Consider the following 25,079-nt stretch of genomic DNA (forward strand, 5'->3'; position numbering starts at 1 on the left):
ACTGATGAGTCCATACCAGCTTCTCCCATAAAGTTATAGCTAATCTAAGTTTTGTAGCCAAAACATAACTTGGATAAGAGAGGTGGGATCAACCCAGAATGCACCTCTCCGTGATGTCACATAGGAAAGTCTATAAGGCATTTCCTGGGCAAACCAGCTCAGAACAGCTGCAGAGTCGGTGCTGACAAGAACTCCAGATGAATGGAGACGTGTGGCTCCTCCCCCCTTAAAGCCGCATGGTCTGCCTAAGGAACAATATGGAACTGTGAGTGTAATCTCTTTGTTTTCTCCACTTTTATTTTATACCTGTACTGTACATATTTTATGTCTCAATTTTATAGCAACTTTTATCTGTAATCACTGTCCTCTTTCGGAAAATAAATGAAATTATTTAGATCTGTCTCCATGCTCTAAGAATCGAACTATACGCCTTTGATAGATAATCGCTACTAATTCAAGGGGTTTGCCACGGACCCTCTTAATTTAACACTGTGAATTAAGTAACCGTGACTGGTGGCAGCGCGCTGTGTACGGCTATTACGGCTTGCTGGCAGTACAGAAGGGTCTTATATTGCTGAATAAGGGTCTGCAGCCACAGCATTGATAATTCCCTTACTGCAGAAGCCTAATTGCCGGTTCACAACAGGCAGCCCGTCCGGCGACTAATTATCCTAGGTGCAGTTCCCTGACTGACCTGAGGGTAAGGGGGGCGCCGGAGAGCTGCGAGTTCCAAAGTGGAACTGAGAAAGTGGGATATACATAAATCCCCGCAGTACTTGGAAGATTGATAGCAGTGGTGGGGCATCCAAATTAAACTCCCCCTGCGGCAAATTGTAGAGCGAGATTAGCTTGCTGGATATTTTTGTCACATGGTGCCAGTGGTGGGATAACTAAGATAAGCCCCACTGCGCCTGTGATAGCCGTGTGCCGGCATTGTGTCACGTCCCTCCGTCCGCTGATACCCCGGTGTCAGTGGTGGGATCGTGACATAGTGGTGACACAGGGTCCGCTGTCCGTCGCGTTTTGGTGGCAGCGGGACCCCCGTTAGTCGTCGCCCGTAAGTGGACGAACGGCGGTGGGCTGTTCGTCACACTGTACATAACAAGAGAGGACACTGTAATAAGGTACAGTATTATACGTTCTGAGAGGAGACATTGCACAGGGGCCCCAAGCTGTTGATGTCCGCCCCTGCATCAGCTACATCATCTGTACTCTGACTTATCTGTGGTGTTACGTAGGACTGCAGGTGACATTCCCTGTGTTATTTGGCTTGTTACATAGGACTGCTGTGACATCACTACTTTACAATCGGTTTATTGCTGTAGTTTTGTCTGCAGGGTTTTGGGGCCGTGGATGTAAAGGGCCGATCCCCGGGGGTCTCTTTCTCCTGTGGACCCCTGGCTCAGTCTCTAGTGTTTCGCTCCTGGGGTCTCCGGCCGTCAGTGTTTGCACAGGACTGTCGGTTTCTTGGTCGGTTTCGCCTCCGTCCGTTACAGGATGATGTCCAGTGCGCGGCCCCCTGTGTGACGGAAGAGACCACTCAATATTACAGAGCATCGCAGCGGACCTCCGACTACTGGCCTAGAGCATCATGGGAAGTCTGACCACAGCTCTGGAGGTGACTGGAGGATAAAACAATGTAACAGCAGAATAGTGAGTGCAGCTCTGGAAGTGACTGGAGGATAAGACAATGTAACAGCAGAATAGTGAGTGCAGCTCTGGAGGATAAGACAGAATGTAACAGGAGAATAGTCACTGCAGCTCTGGAGGTGACTGGAGGATAAGATGATGTAACAGCAGAATAGTGAGTGCAGCTGTGGCGGTGACGAGAATAAGACACAATGTAACAGCAGAATGGTGAGTGCAGGTCTAGAGGTGACTGGAGGATAAGACATAAGGTAACAGCAGAATAGTGACTGCAGCTCTGGAGGATAAGACAGAATGTAACAGGAGAATAGTCACAGCAGCTCGGGAGGTGATTGGAGGATAGAGCACGCCCAGGAAGAGGAGGAGCATCTGTGCTGAGCGTCTGCAGGCTAGGGCCTTGCTAAGCTCCTGGGAAGGGAGGTTTTTTCCTGCAAGGACTTTCCATCTGCCCCCTTCCCAGGAAAGAGGACTTTCCCTGGGACTGAGCGCCGGGGCTGTGCCCCTGGCTCCCACCCTCCGGCAAGCCAGCTGGGGGTGGGGGGCCTCAGCACCATCCAGAGGCCAGGGTGCAGCCAGCCAGTCCCAGGGAGATGGGGAAGAGACGGAGCCAGGAGAGAGGGGGTCGCAGGACCCAGGAGCCCCGGGACACCGGGCCCCCCGAAGCTGGTACCGTGGCGGCTCCTCCTCCCGGAGGAGTGGCGGCCCAGAGCAGAGGTGCAGTGGCAGAGCCCCCCAACATCTGGGGCTCCAGAGCTGAGGGAGAGCCATCCACCATCTACGCCTCCCGCATCCATGCGCACCTCTGCGAATATGAGGAGGCCGCCAAACAGCTGAGAAAACTCCGGGAGGAGTTAAGGGGAGCACGAGCGGTGGCTAAGAACCGGCTCCCCGCCTCGAGACGAGCTGAGGTCTCCGCCACGGTGGAGAGGCTGAAGGGGGCTATCAGGGCCTTGGAGGAGATACGGGCGGCTATCCTGAGTGGGAGCGGCCCCTTTGCAGAGAAACTGAAAAACGATGACCGGTTTAGAGCCATGACCGGAGGGTCTCCTGGGGGGTCGGGAGGCCCCTGCCAGGTGGAGGGCCAAGAGGAGGAGGATGGCGGAACATCTACGCCTGCCCCACCTGAAGGCCTGGTGAGCAACAACACCCAGGTAACATGCAGCGGGGTGGCCCCTGAGCAAGTGGCTCTCCCACCGGACTCCAGTTACTCGGAGGAAAGTGGGGGCGAGGGGGAGGCTGGTGGGAGTGGGGACAGTAGTAGTGAGGGGGGCTGCCTCGTCCTACAACAGGTGAGGCAGATCGAGTCCCCAGAGCGGTTTGGCACACTGCTCTTTGGGGATGAGGTCTGCCCTGAGGACGAGGCAACCGGAAAGAGGAAAAAGAAAAAAAACAAGCGCAAGCCAAAAAACACCGTGGCTGACAAACTAATGTTTGTCCCTCTTTCCGGGGTCCCTCTGTCCCGCTGTATGGAACCCGCTGCCCACCCCGGCTCGGGCCCTGTGGTGGGTCCGCAGCGGGGGCGCGGGCAGAGTGATGTGTGCCTGGACCTTACCGTCACATCTGGTGGTGGCGGTGAGGGTTCAGGCAGCGACATGGAGGTCGGTGCTGGTGCCAGTGGTGTAACAGCCGCTGGCGGTATTGGCAGTAGTGGTGTCCGGGCTCAGTCCCCGGTGGCAGGGGGGGCTGTCCTGGCGCTCAGCACGGGTACAGCCAGGACCGCACCTCCGGCGGTGAGTGCTGGGGTCTCTGGATCCCCCACGCACGGGTCCGTTAAGTCTGGTCCACTTATGGGGGTCCAGAGACCTAGAAAGGGCGTGGAGGCTGCTGTGAAGCAGCAGCTAAAAAAATGCAAGGGGCTGGTAGCTCCTCTGACGGCGCCCGTGGCAAGAGCGGGGTCCCCGGCGCGTAGACCCAAAAAGGGGTCCGTGCTGGGGGCACCGCCGCCGCTGGGCGATGAGGGGGAGTGGCCAGCCCTGCCAACATCAAGTGGTGGGTTCAGGGGCGCAGTGACAGTCCGTGAGGGGGGCGTGGCCTCCCCGAGTGTTGCCCAGCCTGCAAAGGCTGCGGCATGCGGGGGGGGCGTGTCCTCCTCGGCCGCTGTCCCGCCCGCTGTGCCCGCGTCACCTGGGGAGGGCGTGGCCTCGCAAGGGGTCACTGCTCTGCCCGGGGTGGCTGCGGCCGGCGGGGGGGGCGTGGCCTTGGCGGGCCCACTGCCTCCTGTCCCGCCTACCCCCTCAAGCAGCATAGTGCCCCCAAAAGTCGGTAGGGAGTTGTCGGGGTCCCCAGCCCACTTACCTCCATCTGGTGGTGCGGGGGCTCTGGCGCTCCTTGGGAAGCCGGCGGGGGCGAACAGCAGAGGGCAGGGTGCGGTGGCAGTGGCCGTCCCTGTCCTCAGTGCAAAGACACCGCAAAAAGGAAAAAAAGTGGAGCCAGAGAACCCAGGAGCTGCTGCTGCTCCCAGGCTCGGGCAGGGCGTACTGAGTGCGCTCTGCTCGGAGGTATTTAAAGGGGCAGCGGCACTCCTGGACAAGAGTTGGAGCAGTGCCAGCAGCTCCAAGGAGCAGAGCACTGGCCAGTCAGGGCCCCCAGCAGGCAGGCAGGGGTACTGCAACACCAAGTCTGCTAATGTAAATAGTGGTCTATCTGGAAGTGAGAGTGGGAGTGAGATAGGAGATATTTTTGAAGAGCTGTTTGAGGACATAAATGGTGATGTGAGCGATATGGATGAGGGAGTGAGTGCGAGTGTGAATGTGGCAGTAAATGCTGGAGTGAGTGCCGGAGCGAGTGGAAATAATAAAAGAGTGAACGGGAGAGTGAATGAGGGTGCTGGCACAAGTGGTGGTAGTGGTGGGAGGGCTGGCCCGTCTGCCCCCCCAGCCGCGAGGCCCCAACGTAATTATGCGGGGGTCGCGGCTGGGGGTCGGGGTGGTTCCGGGGGGGTCTCCTCGCCTCCGGGCTCCGGGGACGGCGGTTTGCACCGCCGTTTCCTGGAGGCCCTCCAAAGGGGAGAAAGATCGATCATGGTAGAGGGGAGGACAGTGGACCTGTCTTTCTGGATAGAGAGACATGGCCTAGCAGCCTTCCAAAATCAAAGGGAGGGAGGGACTGTTTGGTCTCTCCCCACAGCCGGGCAGGGGCCGCCAAGAAGGAATGTGGTCCGTCTTAGGTGGGGGGGCAGTGAAGCTTGTCCACCTAGGAGCAAGGTGGTGGAGCTCCTCCTTAAGATGGGCTTCGGGGCGAATGACATCTTTGCCCTGATACACCCTTCGGCGTCCCGCTTCTTCGACGTCAGCTTCGTGCGGCCAGAGGGGCTTGAGCTCTTCTGGTCAAACTACGAGCTGGTGCGAGAAGAGCCCGGATGGCGAGACTTCGTGGCTCAAGCGGTGTCTCGCCAAAATTCCGTCAAGCGAGTGACCGTGGTTACATGTAACGAGTCACTCGCAGGCGTGGACATCATGACGTGGCTTTCCCGTTACGGGGAGGTCACCGAGGTCCCAAAAAAGAACAGGGACGAGTTTGGCATCTGGTCGGGGGGCTGGACCTTCATGGTCAAATTGAAGGTTTCCGGCGGCACGGTCACCCACATCCCTTCCTCGGCGTTCCTGGGAAGGGACAGGATCCTGGTCTTCTACCAGGGGCAACCGAAGGTCTGCCACAAGTGCGGCGACCCCACTCACTTCAGCGCCAACTGCAAGGTGCAGAAGTGCGCGTTGTGTGGTGGGGTAGGTCACCTGGCTGCCTTGTGCAAAGACATTCGGTGCCACCTGTGTGGTGACCTGGGTCACCCTCTCAGCCGCTGCCCTCGCTCTTTCTCTAATGCCGCCACAGGCCCGGTGGGGGGAGACCGCGGGGGGGCAACCCCCGGTGGCGCTGCTTCTGCTGTGGCAGGTGGTGGCGAAGGGGGAAGGGCTGAGGGGCCAGTGAGGAAGGGCAATGCTGCAAGGGGCCCCGCGTACCAGCGGAGGCAGGAAAAACGCCAGGGAGGTAAGGGACAGGTGGAGCCTCGGGCAACCGGGGTGATGCCTGCTCCTCCCTCCAGGCCCGTGGCCAAAGCCTCTGAGGCCCTGGGGGAGAGTGCGGTGAGGAGATCAGGAGGATGGAGAGAGAGGAGAAAGCGGCTGACTCGGACAATTCCTCTCAGTATGAAAGTGTTGATGAGGATGTCCAAGAGCAGCCTACAGCACCAGGTGGCAAAACCAGGCGTGCCAAGCGCAAAGCGGTGGGGAGGAAGGCTGACAAGCCTTCAAAGTCCCCCCCACCCCCGACCACAAGGGTGCATACGGAAGGGCCCGCTGACCCCCCTCTGATCAGACTCTCCAACCGGTTCAGCGCCCTCGGGGGTTCAGATGATGAACCGCAAGACGAGGGTACTGGGCCGGGGGCAACACCGGAGGGTCCTTCAGGGGATGGCGGAGTCCGTCCCTCAGGGGGCATTGCTCCTCCTGAGGGGGGGACAGACCTGGAACCCAGGGGCGAGGACACCAGGGGGGGTGGGATGGACACGTCGGGAGCTTCCCTGAAAAGGAAGGTGTCTGACCCCTCCCCAGGAGGAGGTAATAGCGGGGTAGGGAAGAAATTGGCCATCCAACTCGATCACCCATGATGGCTGAACTCGCCCCGTTGACGCTGGCGTCTATTAATGTCGCCAGCATTAAGTCAGATGCGGCTCGCTTCACGGCCTTTGATTTTTTCTCCCGGATTGAGGCAGAAATTTTATTCTTGCAAGAGACCAGACTAACAGACATGGGGGCCATCTATAAAGCACAGAGGGAGTGGAGGTGCGGGCCCTCATACTGGTCTCTTGCGGCCGAGCCGTATAGCGGGGTGGCAGTCCTTTTTAAGACTGCAGCAGTTGAATGCCGACGGGTTACTGAGTTGGAAATGGGGAGGTGCCTGATCCTAGATGTCTTCATGAGGGGACAAGAGCTCCGGCTCATCAACATCTACGGCCCGCAGTCCAAGTGGGACCGCAAATGTCTCTTCCTGAGGATCAAGCCCTTTCTTTTTACGAGCCGACAGGTGGTCTTCGGTGGGGACTTCAACACCATTACGAGGTCCCGTGACCGGGGGGGTCCCGGAGATCGCCTGGCTTATGATAGCGTCGCGTTGAATAGCATAGCCAGTGAAGCTCGCCTGGTGGATGCCCACATCCGGCACACCCCAGGTCACGGAGGTTTCACCTACCATAGGGGTAGCTGTAGGTCTAGAATAGACAGGTTTTTTTTGAAGGAGGACGCCATCTTTTCTGCTGTGTCCGCCGTTGAGGTGGAGTTCTCCGATCACTGTCTAATTTTCTTTTCTCTGAATGTTGCAGAGACTCCTCGGATGGGAAGAGGGCTGTGGAAGCTCAATTCGTCCCTGCTGGAAGAAGCGGAGGTGAGACAATCCTTCGAGGATTTTCTTCAGAGCCAGGTACCGCTGTTGGATCTCTGTAGTAGTAAGTCAGAGTGGTGGGAGATCTTCAAAAAGCGGGTGGCGGGGTTCTTCCGTCAGCTCTCGAGCCTCAGGAGTCTGAACAGGCACCGCTTGTACCAGGCTCTGGGGAGGAAACTCGAGCAGCTTGTCTCGACTGGAGGTGACCGAGAGGAAATCTCCAGAGTGAAATCTTTGCTCAAGAGGTGTCAGTATGATAGGCACACATCCTTGGTTTTTGAGAGGGACTTCGGGAAGTACCGCTCGCCCGACCCTTACAGAAACTGTAAGATGTCAGTGAATTGTAAGATGGTGACAGGACTGATCGACAGTACGGGGTCCCTGAACAGATCCAAATCAGGGATCCTGGAGGTAGTCAGATCCTTCTACTCACACCTCTTGGAAAAGAAGGATCTGGATCGGGACAGGATGTCGGCTTTCCTGGCTGAAGCCATCCCTGAGCCAGGGGGTGACCCCTCTCTTGGTGTTTTGGCAGAAGAAATCAGGGAAGAGGAAGTGAGACTGGCCATTGATGGGCTTCGGCTCAAGAAATCGCCAGGTCCGGATGGCTTAACATCTGAGTTCTATAAGACTTTTAGGGACTCCTTGGTCCCCCTCTTGACAGGGGTCTTTAATGAGTGTCTCTCCTCGGGCACTCTTCCCGGCTCAATGAGGAAGTCAGCCCTCATTATTCTGTCAAAGGGTAAGGATCCGTCCCGAATCGAGAACTGGCGTCCCATAGCGCTTCTCGATACGGACCGGAAGGTTCTGGCCAAGGTGCTGTTTAATCGGCTGGTGAAGTTTGCACCCCGGCTCCTTTCAGGGGCCCAGCATTGCTCTGTTCCAGGCCGCAGTACTTTTAGTGCTGTGCTCGGTGTCCGAGAGGCAGTGGAGCAGGGTAGGGCAGGTCACTGGAAGGGGTACTTGCTGTCATTAGATCAAGCGAAAGCCTTTGACCGGGTCAACCACGAGTACCTCTGGTCCGTCCTTTTGAGGTATGGTCTGCCTGGGAGGTTTGTAAAATGGTTAGAGATCTTGTACCAAGGGGCTGAGACTTTTCCGCTGGTGAATGGTTGGTCAGGTCGTCCTTTTGAGGTGGGTTCTGGGGTCCGTCAGGGCTGTCCGCTGAGCCCGCTTTTATACGTGTTCGCGATCGATCCCTTCTTAAGGAGGGTAGATCGTGGACCGTTGGCGGGAGTCGGGATGGACCGGGTGGGCTCTGGCTCCTCTCTGAGGGTGGTGGCGTACGCCGATGATGTTTCCCTGTTCGTATCCTCGAGAGGGGAGGCGGACTGGGTCATGTCGGAGGTAGTGCGCTACTCGGAGGCATCCGGGTCCATGATCAACCGGGATAAGTGTGAAAGTCTCTGGCTGGGAGGGGGAGATCCTAGTTTTGATCTCCCGGACACCCTTCCAGGGCCCCAGGCCACCGCCAAAATTCTAGGCATCGAATTTGGCCCCGGGGACTACCCCCAGCAAAATTGGGAGGGCAGACTTAAGATCGCCGCCCAAAAGGTGGACCAATGGAAGGGTTGGTCTTTAACCCTGAGGGAAAGGGTTGCCCTGGCTAAAGGCTATCTGCTACCTTTATTGATATACCTGGGCAGTGTGTGCATCTTGCCGGAACCTCTCTGGACGCGGGTCTATAGCCTGTTCTTCCAATTGTTATGGGGGAATAGGCTTAACCTAATCAAGAGGGAGGTTACATACCGTACGAGGAGACTAGGCGGGTTGGGTATGGTCAACCCGGTGGTGTTTCTAGTAAACACCTTTCTTAAGACTAACATCTCCAACCTCTGGCTAGAGAGGGCTCCTCCGTGGGTAGTCTCCTGCAAGGGTTGGCTTTGGCCTTTCTTCCAGGAATGGGAGACAGGAGGGCGGGTGAAGGACCTACGCACACCTCATGGGCATCTTCCGGCTTACGCTACCCCGGTTCTGAAGGTGATCTGCCGGTGGGGTCTGGGAATGTGGGAAATCAGGACCATGTCGAGGCAGTGCCTTGACAGGAGGGTCCTGTTGACCCATTTCCAGAAGCCCCTGGCCCTTAAGGATTGCCCAGGCCGGGATCTGGAGGTCGGGCTGGGGCTTTTAAATTCTAAGCGGATCCCCATGAAGTTTTGGGACTTGACCTGGCGTTGCTTCCACGGGAGGCTGTATGTAAGGGACAACTTGAAGTGCAGGAACTCCGATGACCGGGGTTGCCCTCGTGAGGAGTGTGGCGACGTGCTGGAAAGCATGGAGCACTTCCTGCTTCATTGTCCCTTTAATGCAGAGGTTTACAACAGGGTGGGTGCCTCCATACGTTGGCCGCGGCTGGCGTCCCTCTCCTACACTGAATGGGCCTATGGAGCGTTCAGATCCCTGGGTGGCCGGGACCCGTGCACTTTATTACTAGTCAGTGCAGCGGTTAGGTTCCACACTTGGAATGCACGGTGCCTAGTTACGACGCGGAAAAAAACCCTCCCAAGGGATGAGGTGGTAGGAAACATCTTGGGTGACCTGGTGAAGGTCCGTTCTTTGGAGTTCGAAAGGTTGGGTGTGAGGAAGGCCTCTTGGCTTTGGAGAGGCCTCTCCTTTTAAAAACGCACTCAAGGGAGAGCTAGCTCCGTGTGAATGAGGGTAGGGATAGCATAAGTTTCACTGGGTGTGTTAGGGACAGAAGTAGGGGCAGATAGGGACAGGGAGGGACAGGCACTGAGGGACAGATAGAGAGTTAGTTATGATAAGTTAGGTAGAGTAGGGACAGGAAGGGACAGATAGGGACAGGTTTCTTTTTTTTAGGGACAGAAGTAGGGACAGTCTTAGTTCTTGAGGGATAGGATGAATGTGTTAGTGAGGGATGGAGCCTCTAGAACCCCGTTTTCCTGGTGGTGGGCTGGTGCATGCCACCTTAGCTTTTTGTTTTAAAAACAGGACATATAATGGATATTGGGCTTACAGGTGCCAAACTTGGGCCTTGGGTATGTAAATGCTGTGTTTAGTTTGTATATTAATGCGTAAGTAGATGGGATGGTATTGAGAGTTTTGGAAAATGTCTTTTGGTTGTGCTTTGGTAAAAGGAAAAACATATAACACACGTTTTTTTTGTTTTTTTTTAGTTAGAATGTGTGGATGGGGTGTAGTCAGGTTGGGAGGGGGGTGCATGGGGGGTGGTGGATGGATGTCCGGATGCCAAGAGCAACATGAAGGAGCAAAGGAGAAGTAGACTCTGCGGACCCTGGAAATAGTTTTCGTGTGGAATCAAAAGGCCATAAACTTTCGTGGACCAGATTTTGCAGTGACAAGGCTACAAACTTGTAGGACCTGCGGTGCAAGGTGGTGGGAGAAAAGGCTGCGAACTTGTTGCCATGTGTGGGAGAGGGAAAAAAAAAAAAAAAATCTTTGCTGTGTAATAGGAGGTAAGGTTTGTTGGCCAAAGTGGCAGAGTTCTTGTTTTTTTCAAGGCGGAGGGCCAGGAAAGGGTTATTTTCGTTTGGTTTTTGTAAATAGTAAAATTGTAAATAGTAAACTAGTAAACCAGTAAAATCGGTGAGGTGTGAATGGGGGTGAATGGGGGTGAATGGAGTGAGAGTGGGGAGAGGGGTTTATGTTTCTTTGTATTCTCTTTTAAGTGGATTCCTGCTGGGGGACCCTAAGCTGCCGAGCTCAGTGGAGGACAAGGAAAGGATTTGGACTTTCAGTTGTTTGCGCATGTTTTGCACATTTTATGTCTGTCTATGTTGGTTTTCTTTAGTTTATGTATTGTGGTTTGTTTCTGAGTGTAATTTTGATAATTTTGTAAAATAAAAGAGTTGGAGGATAAGATGATGTAACAGCAGAATAGTGAGTGCAGCTGTGGCGGTGACGAGAATAAGACACAATGTAACAGCAGAATGGTGAGTGCAGGTCTAGAGGTGACTGGAGGATAAGACATAAGGTAACAGCAGAATAGTGACTGCAGCTCTGGAGGATAAGACAGAATGTAACAGGAGAATAGTGACTGCAGCTCTAGAGGTGACTGGAGGATAGAGCACGCCCAGGAAGAGGAGGAGCATCTGTGCTGAGCGTCTGCAGGCTAGGGCCTTGCTAAGCTCCTGGGAAGGGAGGTTTTTTCCTGCAAGGACTTTCCATCTGCCCCCTTCCCAGGAAAGAGGACTTTCCCTGGGACTGAGCGCCGGGGCTGTGCCCCTGGCTCCCACCCTCCGGCAAGCCAGCTGGGGGTGGGGGGCCTCAGCACCATTCGGAGGCCAGGGTGCAGCCAGCCAGTCCCAGGGAGATGGGGAAGAGACGGAGCCAGGAGAGAGGGGGTCGCAGGGCCCAGGAGCCCCGGGACACCGGGCCCCCCGAAGCTGGTACCATGGCGGCTCCTCCTCCCGGAGGAGTGGCGGCCCAGAGCAGAGGTGCAGTGGCAGAGCTCCCCAACATCTGGGGCTCCAGAGCTGAGGGAGAGCCATCTACCATCTACGCCTCCCGCATCCATGCGCACCTCTGCGAATATGAGGAGGCCGCCAAACAGCTGAGAAAACTCCGGGAGGAGTTAAGGGGAGCACGAGCGGTGGCTAAGAACCGGCTCCCCGCCTCGAGACGAGCTGAGGTCTCCGCCACGGGGGAGAGGCTGAAGGGGGCTATCAGGGCCTTGGAGGAGATACGGGCGGCTATCCTGAGTGGGAGCGGCCCTTTTGCAGAGAGACTGAAAAACGATGACCGGTTTAGAGCCATGACTGGAGGGTCTCCTGGGGGGTCGGGAGGCCCCTGCCAGGTGGAGGGCCAAGAGGAGGAGGAGGATGGAGGAACATCTACGCCTGCCCCACCTGAAGGCCTGGTGAGCAGCAACACCCAGGTAACATGCAGCAGGGTTTCCCCTGAGCAAGTGGCTCTCCCACCGGACTCCAGTTACTCGGAGGAAAGTGGGGGCGAGGGGGAGGCTGGTGTGAGTGGGGACAGTAGTAGTGAGGGGGGCTGCCTCGTCCTACAACAGGTGAGGCAGATTGAGTCCCCAGAGCGGTTTGGCACACTGCTCTTTGGGGATGAGGTCTGCCCTGAGGACGAGGCAACCGGAAAGAGGAAAAAGAAAAAAAACAAGCGCAAGCCAAAACACACCGTGGCTGACAAACTTATGTTTGTCCCTCTTTCCGGGGCCCCTCTGTCCCGCTGTATGGAACCCGCTGCCCACCCCGGCTTGGGCCCTGTGGTGGGTCCGCAGCGGGGGCGCGGGCAGAGTGATGTGTGCCTGGACCTTACCGTCACATCTGGTGGTGGCGGGGAGGGTTCAGGCAGCGACATGGAGGTCGGTGCTGGTGCCAGTGGTGTAACAGCCGCTGGCGGTATTGGCAGTAGTGGTGTCCGGGCTCAGTCCCCGGTGGCAGGGGGGCTGGCCTGGCGCTCAGCACGGGTACAGCCAGGACCGCACCTCCGGCGGTGAGTGCTGGGGTCTCTGGATCCCCCACGCATGGGTCCGTTAAGTCTGGTCCACTTATGGGGGTCCAGAGACCTAGAAAGGGCGTGGAGGCTGCTGTGAAGCAGCAGCTAAAAAAATGCAAGGGGCTGGTAGCTCCTCTGACGGCGCCCGTGGCAAGAGCAGGGTCCCCGGCGCGTAGACCCAAAAAGGGGTCCGTGCTGGGGGCACCGCCGCTGCTGGGCGACGTGGGGGAGTGGCCAGCCCTGCCAACATCAAGTGGTGGGTTCAGGGGCGCAGTGACGGTCCGTGAGGGGGGAGTGGCCTCCCCGAGTGTTGCCCAGCCTGCAAAGGCTGCGGCATGCGGGGGGGCGTGTCCTCCTCGGCCGCTGTCCCGCCTGCTGTGCCCGCGTCACCTGGGGAGGGCGTGGCCTCGCAAGGGGTCACTGCTCTGCCCGGGGTGGCTGCAGCCGGCGGGGGGGCGTGGCCTTGGCGGGCCCACTGCCTCCTGTCCCGCCTACCCCCTCAAGCAGCATAGTGCCCCCAAAAGTCGGCATGGAGTTGTCGGGGTCCCCAGCCCGCTTACCTCCATCTGGTGGTGCGGGGGCTCTGGCGCTCCTTGGGAAGCCGGCGGGGGCGAACAGCAGAGGGCAGGGTGCGGTGGCAGTGGCCGTCCCTGCCCTCAGTGCAAAGACACCGCAAAAAGAAAAGAAAGTGGAGCCAGAGAACCCAGGAGCTGCTGCTGCTCCCAGGCTCGGGCAGGGCGTACTGAGTGCGCTCTGCTCGGAGGTATTTAAAGGGGCAGCGGCACTCCTGGACAAGAGTTGGAGCAGTGCCAGCAGCTCCAAGGAGCAGAGCACTGGCCAGTCAGGGCCCCCAGCAGGCAGGCAGGGGTACTGCAACACCAAGTCTGCTAATGTAAAAAGTGGTCTATCTGGAAGTGAGAGTGGGAGTGAGATAGGAGATATTTTTGAAGAGCTGTTTGAGGACATAAATGGTGATGTGAGCGATATGGATGAGGGAGTGAGTGCGAGTGTGAATGTGGCAGTAAATGCTGGAGTGAGTGCCAGAGCGAGTGGAAATAATAAAAGCGTGAACGGGAGAATGAATGAGGGTGCTGGCACAAGTGGTGGTAGTGGTGGGAGGGCTGGCCAGTCTGCCCCCCCAGCCGCGAGGCCCCAACGTAATTATGCGGGGGTCGCGGCTGGGGGTCGGGGTGGTTCCGGGGGGGTCTCCTCGCCTCCGGGCTCCGGGGACGGCGGTTTGCACCGCCGTTTCCTGGAGGCCCTCCAAAGGGGAGAAAGATCGATCATGGTAGAGGGGAGGACAGTGGACCTGTCTTTCTGGATAGAGAGACATGGCCTAGCAGCCTTCCAAAATCAAAGGGAGGGAGGGACTGTTTGGTCTCTCCCCACAGCCGGGCAGGGGCCGCCAAGAAGGAATGTGGTCCGTCTTAGGTGGGGGGGCAGTGAAGCTTGTCCACCTAGGAGCAAGGTGGTGGAGCTCCTCCTTAAGATGGGCTTCGGGGCGAATTACATCTTTGCCCTGATACATCCTTCGGCGTCCCGCTTCTTTGACGTCAGCTTCGTGCGGCCAGAGGGGCTTGAGCTCTTCTGGTCGAACTACGAGCTGGTGCGAGAAGAGCCCGGATGGCGAGACTTCGTGGCTCAAGCAGTGTCTCGCCAAAATTCCGTCAAGCGAGTAACTGTGGTTACATGTAACGAGTCACTCGCAGGCGTGGACATCATGACGTGGCTTTCCCGTTACGGGGAGGTCACCGAGGTCCCAAAAAAGAACAGGGACGAGTTTGGCATCTGGTCGGGGGGCTGGACCTTCATGGTCAAATTGAAGGTTTCCGGCGGCACGGTCACCCACATCCCTTCCTCGGCGTTCCTGGGAAGGGACAGGATCCTGGTCTTCTACCAGGGGCAACCGAAGGTCTGCCACAAGTGCGGCGACCCCACCCACTTCAGCGCCAACTGCAAGGTGCAGAAGTGCGCGTTGTGTGGTGGGGTAGGTCACCTGGCTGCCTTGTGCAAAGACATTCGGTGCCACCTGTGTGGTGACCTGGGTCACCCTCTCAGCCGCTGCCCTCGCTCTTTCTCTAATGCCGCCACAGGCCCGGTGGGGGGAGACCGCGGGGGGGCAACCCCCGGTGGCGCTGCTTCTGCTGTGGCAGGTGGTGGCGGAGGGGGAAGGGCTGAGGGGCCAGTGAGGAAGGGCAATGCTGCAAGGGGCCCCGCGTACCAGCGGAGGCAGGAAAAGCGCCAGGGAGGTAAGGGACAGGTGGAGCCTCGGGCAACCGGGGTGATGCCTGCTCCTCCCTCCAGGCCCGTGGCCAAAGCCTCTGAGGCCCTGGGGGTGAGTGCGGTGAGTGAGGAGATCAGGAGGATGGAGAGAGAGGAGAAAGCGGCTGACTCGGACAATTCCTCTCAGTATGAAAGTGTTGATGAGGATGTCCAAGAGCAGCCTACAGCACCAGGTGGCAAAACCAGGCGTGCCAAGCGCAAAGCGGTGGGAGGAAGGCTGACAAGCCTTCAAAGTCCCCCCCGCCCCCGACCACAAGGGTGCATACGGAAGGGCCCGCTGACCCCCCTCTGATCAGACTCTCCAACCGGTTCAGCGCCCTCGGAGGTTCAAATGATGAACCGCAAGACGAGGGTACCGGGCCGGGGGCAACACCGGAGGGTCCTTCAGGGGATGGCGGAGTCCGTCCCTCAGGGGGCATTGCTCCTCCTGAGGGGGGGACAGACCTGGAACCCGGGGGCGAGGACACCGGGGGGGTGGGATGGACACGTCGGGAGCTTCCCTGAAAAGGAAGGTGTCTGACCCCTCCTCAGGAGGAGGTAATAGCGGGGTAGGGAAGAAATTGGCCATCCAACTCGATCACCCATGATGGCTGAACTCGCCCCGTTGACGCTGGCGTCTATTAATGTCGCCAGCATTAAGTCAGATGCGGCTCGCTTCACGGCCTTTGATTTTTTCTCCCGGATTGAGGCAGAAATTTTATTCTTGCAAGAGACCAGACTAACAGACATGGGGGCCATCTATAAAGCACGGAGGGAGTGGAGGTGCGGGCCCTCATACTGGTCTCTTGCGGCCGAGCCGTATAGCGGGGTGGCAGTCCTTTTTAAGACTGCAGCAGTTGAATGCCGACGGGTTACTGAGTTGGAAATGGGGAGGTGCCTGATCCTAGATGTCTTCATGAGGGGACAAGAGCTCCGGCTCATCAACATCTACGGCCCGCAGTCCAAGTGGGACCGCAAATGTCTCTTCCTGAGGATCAAGCCCTTTCTTTTTACGAGCAGACAGGTGGTCTTCGGTGGGGACTTCAACACCATTACGAGGTCCCGTGACCGGGGGGGGTCCCGGAGATCGCCTGGCTTATGATAGCGTCGCGTTGAATAGCATAGCCAGTGAAGCTCGCCTGGTGGATGCCCACATCCGGCACACCCCAGGTCACGGGGGTTTCACCTACCATAGGGGTAGCAGTAGGTCTAGAATAGACAGGTTTTTTTTGAAGGAGGACGCCATCTTTTCTGCTGTGTCCGCCGTTGAGGTGGAGTTCTCTGATCACTGTCTATGTCATGTCGGACGCTGTTCACACCACAGCATCCGGCAGGCAGAGGTAGTTCCACCTCCAGCCACTATAGCCTCAGTGGCGCCGGTTTGATCTTCAGGCTCTCGGGGGTTAATCCTGCTGGAGACCAGGTTGGAAGGTTAGTCACGCCCACGGTCTTTAAATAGTCATACTGGCATATGGGCGTCGCCGATTATAGCTTGTGTTTCATACCAAGTGGTTCCGGTCTGGAGTGGAGGTGTTCAAGAGAGAGAGATTCATATCTGGTGTCGTATGATCCGTCGTTATCCTTTCTCCTTCCCATATTTGTGTTTAGTTGTGCCCTGTTCACATTACTGTTTATTCCTGTGTGTGTGCGGCGCAGTGCAGTTTCAGAGTCAGCTGGTAAGGAAAATGCCCATGCTTGGGGGTCACCACTCAGTAATGACAACACCAGCCCTACTCGCTGGGCCTCATTACCTGAGGATATTGGCCGCATGCGGAAGTATAATTTGCAGGCCTCCCGAAATACGACAAATTTGCTGCGATCGCCTGAAAATCGTTCAGGCAGCGGAAACTTCGGCTCTGCACCGATACCTGCAGATGCCGTTTGCACCTTTGCTACTACCAGGCCCTGCTGCTGAACTGCCCCTTTCAACTCGGAGACCTGTATGGACAGCGCCGCCAACTGGCGGGTTATGGAATCTAATGGATCCATGGACTCCTGAAAAAATGTGGGCCGATTATAATGTCACGGGGGCTTAGTTCAACTAAGGCTGAAATACCCGGGGCCCCTGTGGTGTCCCTTTTACTAGGGGAAACCCTGTCTGACCCTCAACCCAGGGTTTTTGCTGAAGGTGCAAATGCCTGAGCCTCCGACCTTTCCTTATCTCCTGCTCAGCCCTAAGCTGAACCCTCCACCCTCCACCCAGTGAGAAGTCACCACCAAAGCTCCCACACAAATAATGACAGACAGGGAGAACTTAAACTGCACTGCGCCGCACACACACAGGAATAAACAGTAATGTGAACAGGGCACAACTAAACACAAATATGGGAAGGAGAAAGGATAACGACGGATCATACGACACCAGATATGAATCTCTCTCTCTTGAACACCTCCACTCCAGACCGGAACCACTTGGTATGAAACACAAGCTATAATCGGCGACGCCCATATGCCAGTATGACTATTTAAAGACCGTGGGCGTGACTAACCTTCCAACCTGGTCTCCAGCAGGATTAACCCCCGAGAGCCTGAAGATCAAACCGGCGCCACTGAGGCTATAGTGGCTGGAGGTGGAACTACCTCTGCCTGCCGGATGCTGTGGTGTGAACAGCGTCCGACATGACAGTCTAATTTTCTTTTCTCTGAATGTTGCAGAGACTCCTCAGATGGGAAGAGGGCTGTGGAAGCTCAATTCGTCCCTGCTGGAAGAAGCGGAGGTGAGACAATCCTTCGAGGATTTTCTTCAGAGCCAGGTACCGCTGTTGGATCTCTGTAGTAGTAAGTCAGAGTGGTGGGAGATCTTCAAAAAGCGGGTGGCGGGGTTCTTCCGTCAGCTCTCGAGCCTCAGGAGTCTGAACAGGCACCGCTTGTACCAGGCCCTGGGGAGGAAACTCGAGCAGCTTGTCTCGACTGGAGGTGACCGAGAGGAAATCTCCAGAGTGAAATCTTTGCTCAAGAGGTGTCAGTATGATAGGCACACATCTTTGGTTTTTGAGAGGGACTTCGGGAAGTACCGCTCGCCCGACCCTTACAGAAACTGTAAGATGTCAGTGAATTGTAAGATGGTGACAGGACTGATCGACAGTACGGGGTCCCTGAACAGATCCAAATCAGGGATCCTGGAGGTAGTCAGATCCTTCTACTCACACCTCTTGGAAAAGAAGGATCTGGATCGGGACAGGATGTCGGCTTTCCTGGCTGAAGCCGTCCCTGAGCCAGGGGGTGACCCCTCTCTTGGTGTTTTGGCAGAAGAAATCAGGGAAGAGGAAGTGAGACTGGCCATTGATGGGCTTCGGCTCAAGAAATCGCCAGGTCCGGATGGCTTAACATCTGAGTTCTATAAGACTTTTAGGGACTCCTTGGTCCCCCTCTTGACAGGGGTCTTTAATGAGTGTCTCTCCCCGGGCACTCTTCCCGGCTCAATGAGGAAGTCAGCCCTCATTATTCTGTTAAAGGGTAAGGATCCGTCCCGTATCGAGAACTGGCGTCCCATAGCGCTTCTCGATACGGACCGGAAGGTTCTGGCCAAGGTGCTGTTTAATCGGCTGGTGAAGTTTGCACCCCGGCTCCTTTCAGGGGCCCAGCATTGCTCTGTTCCAGGCCGCAGTACTTTTAGTGCTGTGCTCGGTGTCCGAGAGGCAGTGGAGCAGGGTAGGGCAGGTCACTGGAAGGGGTACTTGCTGTCATTAGATCAAGCGAAAGCCTTTGACCGGGTCAACCACGAGTACCTCTGGTCCGTCCTTTTGAGGTATGGTCTGCCTGGGAGGTTTGTAAAATGGTTAGAGATCTTGTACCAAGGGGCTGAGACTTTTCCGCTGGTTAACGGTTGGTCAGGTCGTCCTTTTGAGGTGGGTTCTGGGGTCCGTCAGGGCTGTCCGCTGAGCCCGCTTTTATACGTGTTCGCGATCGATCCCTTCTTAAGGAGGGTAGATCGTGGACCGTTGGCGGGAGTCGGGATGGACCAGGCGGGCTCTGGCTCCTCTCTGAGGGTGGTGGCGTACGCCGATGATGTTTCCCTGTTCGTATCCTCGAGAGGGGAGGCGGACTGGGTCATGTCGGAGGTAGTGCGCTACTCGGAGGCATCCGGGTCCATGATCAACCGGGATAAGTGTGAAAGTCTCTGGCTGGGAGGGGGAGATCCTAGTTTTGATCTCCCGGACACCCTTCCAGGGCCCCAGGCCACCGCCAAAATTCTAGGCATCGAATTTGGCCCCGGGGACTACCCCCAGCAAAATTGGGAGGGCAGACTTAAGATCGCCGCCCAAAAGGTGGACCAATGGAAGGGTTGGTCTTTAACCCTGAGGGAAAGGGTTGCCCTGGCTAAAGGCTATCTGCTACCTTTATTGATATACCTGGGCAGTGTGTGCATCTTGCCGGAACCTCTCTGGACGCGGGTCTATAGCCTGTTCTTCCAATTGTTATGGGGGAATAGGCTTAACCTAATCAAGAGGGAGGTTACATACCGTACGAGGAGACTAGGCGGGTTGGGTATGGTCAACCCGGTGGTGTTTCTAGTAAACACCTTTCTTAAGACTAACATCTCCAACCTCTGGCTAGAGAGGGCTCCTCCGTGGGTAGTCTCCTGCAAGGGTTGGCTTTGGCCTTTCTTCCAGGAATGGGAGACAGGCGGGCGGGTGAAGGACCTACGCACACCTCATGGGCATCTCCCGGCTTATGCTACCCCGGTTCTGAAGGTGATCCGCCGGTGGGGTCTGGGAATGTGGGAAATCAGGACCATGTCGAGGCAGTGCCTTGACAGGAGGGTCCTGTTGACCCATTTCCAGAAGCCCCTGGCCCTTAAGGATTGCCCAGGCCGGGATCTGGAGGTCGGGCTGGGGCTTTTAAATTCTAAGCGGATCCCCATGAAGTTTTGGGACTTGACCTGGCGTTGCTTCCACGGGAGGCTGTATGTAAGGGACAACTTGAAGTGCAGGAACTCCGATGACCGGGGTTGCCCTCGTGAGGAGTGTGGCGACGTGCTGGAAAGCATGGAGCACTTCCTGCTTCATTGTCCCTTTAATGCAGAGGTTTACAACAGGGTGGGTGCTTCCATACGTTGGCCGCGGCTGGCGTACCTCTCCTACGCTGAATGGGCCTATGGAGCGTTCAGATCCCTGGGTGGCCGGGACCCGTGCACTTTATTCCTAGTCAGTGCAGCGGTTAGGTTCCACACTTGGAATGCACGGTGCCTAGTTTCGACGCGGAAAAAAACCCTCCCAAGGGATGAGGTGGTAGGAAACATCTTGGGTGACCTGGTGAAGGTCCGTTCTTTGGAGTTCGAAAGGTTGGGTGTGAGGAAGGCCTCTTGGCTTTGGAGAGTCCTCTCCTTTTAAAAACGCACTCAAGGGAGAGCTAGCTCCGTGTGAATGAGGGTAGGGATAGCATAAGTTTCACTGGGTGTGTTAGGGACAGAAGTAGGGGCAGATAGGGAGAGGGAGGGACAGGCACTGAGGGACAGATAGAGAGTTAGTTATGATAAGTTAGGTAGAGTAGGGGCAGGTAGGGACAGATAGGGACAGGTTTCTTTTTTTAGGGACAGAAGTAGGGACAGTCTTAGTTCTTGAGGGATAGGATGAATGTGTTAGTGAGGGATGGAGCCTCTAGAACCCCGTTTTCCTGGTGGTGGGCTGGTGCATGCCACCTTAGCTTTTTGTTTTAAAAACAGGAAATATAATGGATATTGGGCTTACAGGTGCCAAACTTGGGCCTTGGGTATGTAAATGCTGTGTTTAGTTTGTATATTAATGCGTAAGTAGATGGGATGGTATTGAGAGTTTTGGAAAATGTCTTTTGGTTGTGCTTTGGTAAAAGGAAAAACATATAACACACTTTTTTTTTGTTTTTTTTAGTTAGAATGTGTGGATGGGGTGTAGTCAGGTTGGGAGGGGGGTGCATGGGGGGTGGTGGATGGATGACCGGATGCCAAGAGGTAAGGTTTGTCGGCCAAAGTGGCAGAGTTCTTGTTTTTTTCAAGGCGGAGGGCCAGGAAAGGGTTATTTTCGTTTGGTTTTTGTAAATAGTAAAATTGTAAATAGTAAACAAGTAAACCAGTAAAATCGGTGAGGTGTGAATGGGGGTGAATGGAGTGAGAGTGGGGAGAGGGGTTTATGTTTCTTTGTATTCTCTTTTCAGTGGATTCCTGCTGGGGGACCCTAAGCTGCCGAGCTCAGTGGAGGACAAGGAAAGGATTTGGACTTTCAGTTGTTTGCTCATGTTTTGCACATTTTATGTCTGTCTATGTTGGCTTTCTTTAGTTTATGTATTGTGGTTTGTTTCTGAGTGTAATTTTGATAATTTTGTAAAATAAAAGAGTTGGAGGATAAGACACGATGTAACAGCAGAATAGTGAGCGCAGCTCTGGAGGTCAGGTCCCCGTCTTTCCTCATATGCTGATGATGTCACAGCTCGGTCTGGTGAGGTCACGCAGCGGTGGCCACTATACCTGTATCGTAGGCACTCATTGGTCGGGCGGTGATCGCCTGCAGCACCTGCAGCCAGTCCTTCTGCTCTCTGCTGCTCTCGCAGGTCAGGATGAATTCCCGCTGGGGCGTCTGGATTATGATTCCTGCCGCCCACTTGTTCCCTTTCATCCCTTTGGGTAAGCCTTCGGTCACATAGTAGCCCGCCTCGCAGCTCCCGATAAAGATGCCGCCCTGCTCATAGGGGTCCTGCAATCACACAGGGAACAGCTGGAGTCGGCTGGTTCTGGAGCAGCGGTGCCAGGTTCTAGGTTATTGTAGAGGTGAGGATGGGTGATATGTCAGACTGCTCTAGATCCTCTCCTTTTCTACAGTTTTTTGGGATGTGCGGTCTTCATGTTACTTGTTCTAGTGCAGTAAGTGTCCTTGTTCTAGATCAGTACAGGCATGCTATATTCTCAGTCCTTGTTATAGAGGAGTCCATGTGTTCTATATTCACAGTACCTGTTCTAGAGCAGTAAGGGTTTGTGGCATACATGTTACATGTTCAATAGCAGTAAGTGAGTCCTTGTTCTAGATCAGTCTGTGTGTGCAGTGTCCACATTACCTGTTCTAGAGCAGTCCAGGAGTGCAGTGTACATGTTACCTGTTCTAGAGCAGTCCGGTTGTGCAGTGTCCACGTTACCTGTTCTAGAGCAGTCCGGGTGTACGGTGTCCACATCCCCTGTTCGAGAGCAGTCCGGGTGTGCAGTGTCCACATTCCCTGTTCTAGAGCAGTCCAGGTGTGCAGTGTACACATTACCTGTTCTAGAGCAGTCCAGGAGTGCAGTGTACATGTTACCTGTTCTAGAGCAGTCCGGTTGTGCAGTGTCCACGTTACCTGTTCTAGAGCAGTCCGGGTGTACGGTGTCCACATTCCCTGTTCTAGAGCAGTCCAGGTGTGCAGTGTACACATTACCTGTTCTAGAGCAGTTTGGGCGTGCAGTGTACACATGACCTGTTCTAGAGCATTTTGGGTGTGCGGTTTCCACATTACTTGTCCTAGAGCAGTCCGGGTGTGCAGTGTACATGTTACCTGTTCTAGAGCAGTCCGGTTGTGCAGTGTCCACGTTACCTGTTCTAGAGCAGTCCGGGTGTACGGTGTCCACATTCCCTGTTCTAGAGCAGTCCAGGTGTGCAGTGTACACATTACCTGTTCTAGAGCAGTTTGGGCGTGCAGTGTACACATGACCTGTTCTAGAGCATTTTGGGTGTGCGGTTTCCACATTACTTGTCCTAGAGCAGTCCGGGTGTGCAGTGTACATGTTACCTGTTGTAGAGCAGTCCGGGTGTGCAGTGTCCACGTTACCTGTTCTAGAGCAGTCCGCGTGTGCAGTGTGTACACATTACCTGTTCTAGAGCAGTCCGGGTGTGCAGTGCGTACACATTACCTGTTCTAGAGCCGACCGGTTGTGCAGTGTGTACACATTACCTGTTCTAGAGCAGTCCGGGTGTGCAGTGGACACATTACCTGCTATAGAGCAGTTTGGTTGTTTGCTCTAGAACATGAGCGGTAGCTATCAGTCTGGATGTGTGATTCTTGGGTTCGGCAGCACTCACCAGCGGGTCCTTGTAGTACAGCAGCTTCCTCTCTTCGGAGTCCAGATTGAACCATCGTTTCTTGAAGCGTTCTCGGTGCTGCAGGGACGGATGACAGCAGATTAACCGGAGTGTAACAGTTCAGTTGTCCGCGGGAGGACAGCAGAGCCAAGAACAGACTCCGAAATCAGCGCAACAGAGCTCAGGCCAATGTAACAATGACAAATGTCAAACGGAATACAACATACACACACTGTCTGCCAAAGAAGGACACAAGGAGAACCGCTAGAATATAAACACACACTTCTTACAACTTATTTATCAGAAACAGGATTAACAAGAGAGGAGGAGGTGTTTCATTGTATGTTAGGAAAACATAGATCTCCACAGAGATCCAAGCTTCAGAGACTGGTAGCTCTGCGGAAACTGTTTGGGTAAGAATATAAGGGGAGAAGAACAGAAAGGACACTATTATACATGTTTACTACAAACCACCTGGACAGACTGAAGATGTGGATGAAGTCTTTCTACATCAGAAAAAGTATGACATAGTGATCATGGGAGATTTTAACTATCCAGATATTTGTTGGGAATCTCTTTCAGGCAAAACTAACAGGTCAAGGAAATTCTTATCTTCTCTCGCCGACAACTTTATATTTCCAAAGGTAGAAGAGAGAAGAGGATCTGCAATCTTGGACCTAATTTTTACCAAGTAAAGGTGGCTGGGAACTTAGGAGGCAGCGATCATGCTATCCTTGAATTTTGGATTACAAGAGGAGAAGACCAGCGAGGACTCAGACTTTAAGGTTGGACTTCAGAAAGGCAGGTTTTAATGGGCTCAGAAAGAGGGTAGGAAAGGTCCAATGGCCGGATTTTATAAAGGACAGAAATGTCCAAGAAGGATGGGAGACTTTACTAAATGAGATTCTCACCGCATAATCTGTAACCACCCTGAAAAGAAGGAAGAATTGGAAGCATTTAAAGGGACCAGGATGGAGGAACACAGAACTTATCACTTGTTAAAGAGGAAAAAAGAAATATATATCAATTCGAAAGAGGGAGGCATATCTAAAGAAGAATAAAATGCAGGGAATGCAGGGCAAGAGCTAGAAGAGCTAAAGCCAGTAATGAAGTGAGGCTTGTAAGGGAGACCAAAAGCAGTAAGAACGGATGTGGGGTATGTGAAAGCAAGAGAAACATCAGAGATGCTATAGGATTTTGAGGCTGTGTGCACACGCTGCGGATTTTGCTGCGGTTCCGCAGCGGTTTTAGCCGCTGTGGACCCGCAGCAGTTTCTGCTGCGGTGTACAGTACAATGATTCCCTATGGGAATCAAAAACCGCAATGCAGACGGTGCGGAATTTTCCGTGCAGATTATCTGCGGTTTTCAATCTGCAGAAAGAATTGACATGTCAATTCTTTCTGCGGATTCTCCTGCGGTTTGCCATCTCCTCCATTTGAGGAGATGAAAAACCGCAGGGCAAAACCGCAGGTCTTTTGACCTGCGGTTTCACCTGCGGATTTTACAAAATCCGCGCGGATGAATCCGCACATAATCCGCAGCGTGTGCACACAGCCTTACAGGATGAAAAGGGTGAAGTGGTCAAAACTGATGTCGAGAAGCCGAACTTTTACATTCCTATCTGTGTTCTGTAATAAAGCAAATGTAACATCACCTGATCTTCATGGGGCCATCGAAGGAATAAAAGAATCCACATTATCTATAAACAGAGATGGTGAGGGAACACTGAGCTAATTTACATCTCCTGGTCCAGATGAATTACATCCTAGGCTACTGAAAGAGTTAGAGCACATTGCAGAACCACTAGCCAGAATCTTTGAAAAATCCTGGAGAGCAGGAGAAGTCCCAGAAGATTGGAGAAGGGAAAATGTTATCCCCATCTTCAAAAAAGGAAAGAAGACAGAGCCGGGAAATGACAGGGCGTTGAGCCTTACTTCTATACCAGGAAATTACTGGCCAGTGAGCCTTACTTCTATACCAGGAAATTACAGGCCAGTGAGCCTTACTTCTATACCAGGAAATTACAGGCCAGTGAGCCTTCTATACCAGGAAATTACTGGCCAGTGAGCCTTACTTCTATACCAGGAAATTACAGGCCAGTGAGCCTTACTTCTATACCAGGAAATTACTGGCCAGTGAGCCTTACTTCTATACCAGGAAATTACAGGCCAGTGAGCCTTACTTCTATACCAGGAAATTACTGGCCAGTGAGCCTTACTTCTATACCAGGAAATTACAGGCCAGTGAGCCTTCTATACCAGGAAATTACTGGCCAGTGAGCCTTACTTCTATACCAGGAAATTACAGGCCAGTGAGCCTTCTATACCAGGAAATCTCAG

At 54.6% G+C, this 25,079-nt stretch overlaps 1 protein-coding gene across 1 annotated transcript in view; it reads right to left on the reverse strand.

The window, feature by feature from the left end:
• Positions 1-1,298: 1,298 nt before the first annotated feature.
• Positions 1,299-25,079, reverse strand: part of ADAP2 (ArfGAP with dual PH domains 2) — an 84,768-nt gene continuing 60,987 nt past the window's right edge. The window contains exons 9-11 of the mRNA XM_073563822.1: positions 22,740-22,817; positions 21,164-21,389; positions 1,299-1,519 (exon numbers count right to left, since the gene is read on the reverse strand). Coding sequence (XP_073419923.1) covers positions 1,491-1,519; positions 21,164-21,389; positions 22,740-22,817 — 333 coding nt within the window. The 3' untranslated portion in view covers positions 1,299-1,490. The remainder of the gene's footprint in view (positions 1,520-21,163; positions 21,390-22,739; positions 22,818-25,079) is intronic.

The sequence above is a fragment of the Dendrobates tinctorius genome, unplaced genomic scaffold (assembly GCF_039654945.1).
Source record: "Dendrobates tinctorius isolate UK_male_01 unplaced genomic scaffold, ASM3965494v1 ptg000399l, whole genome shotgun sequence".
Classification (NCBI taxonomy): domain Eukaryota; kingdom Metazoa; phylum Chordata; class Amphibia; order Anura; family Dendrobatidae; genus Dendrobates; species Dendrobates tinctorius.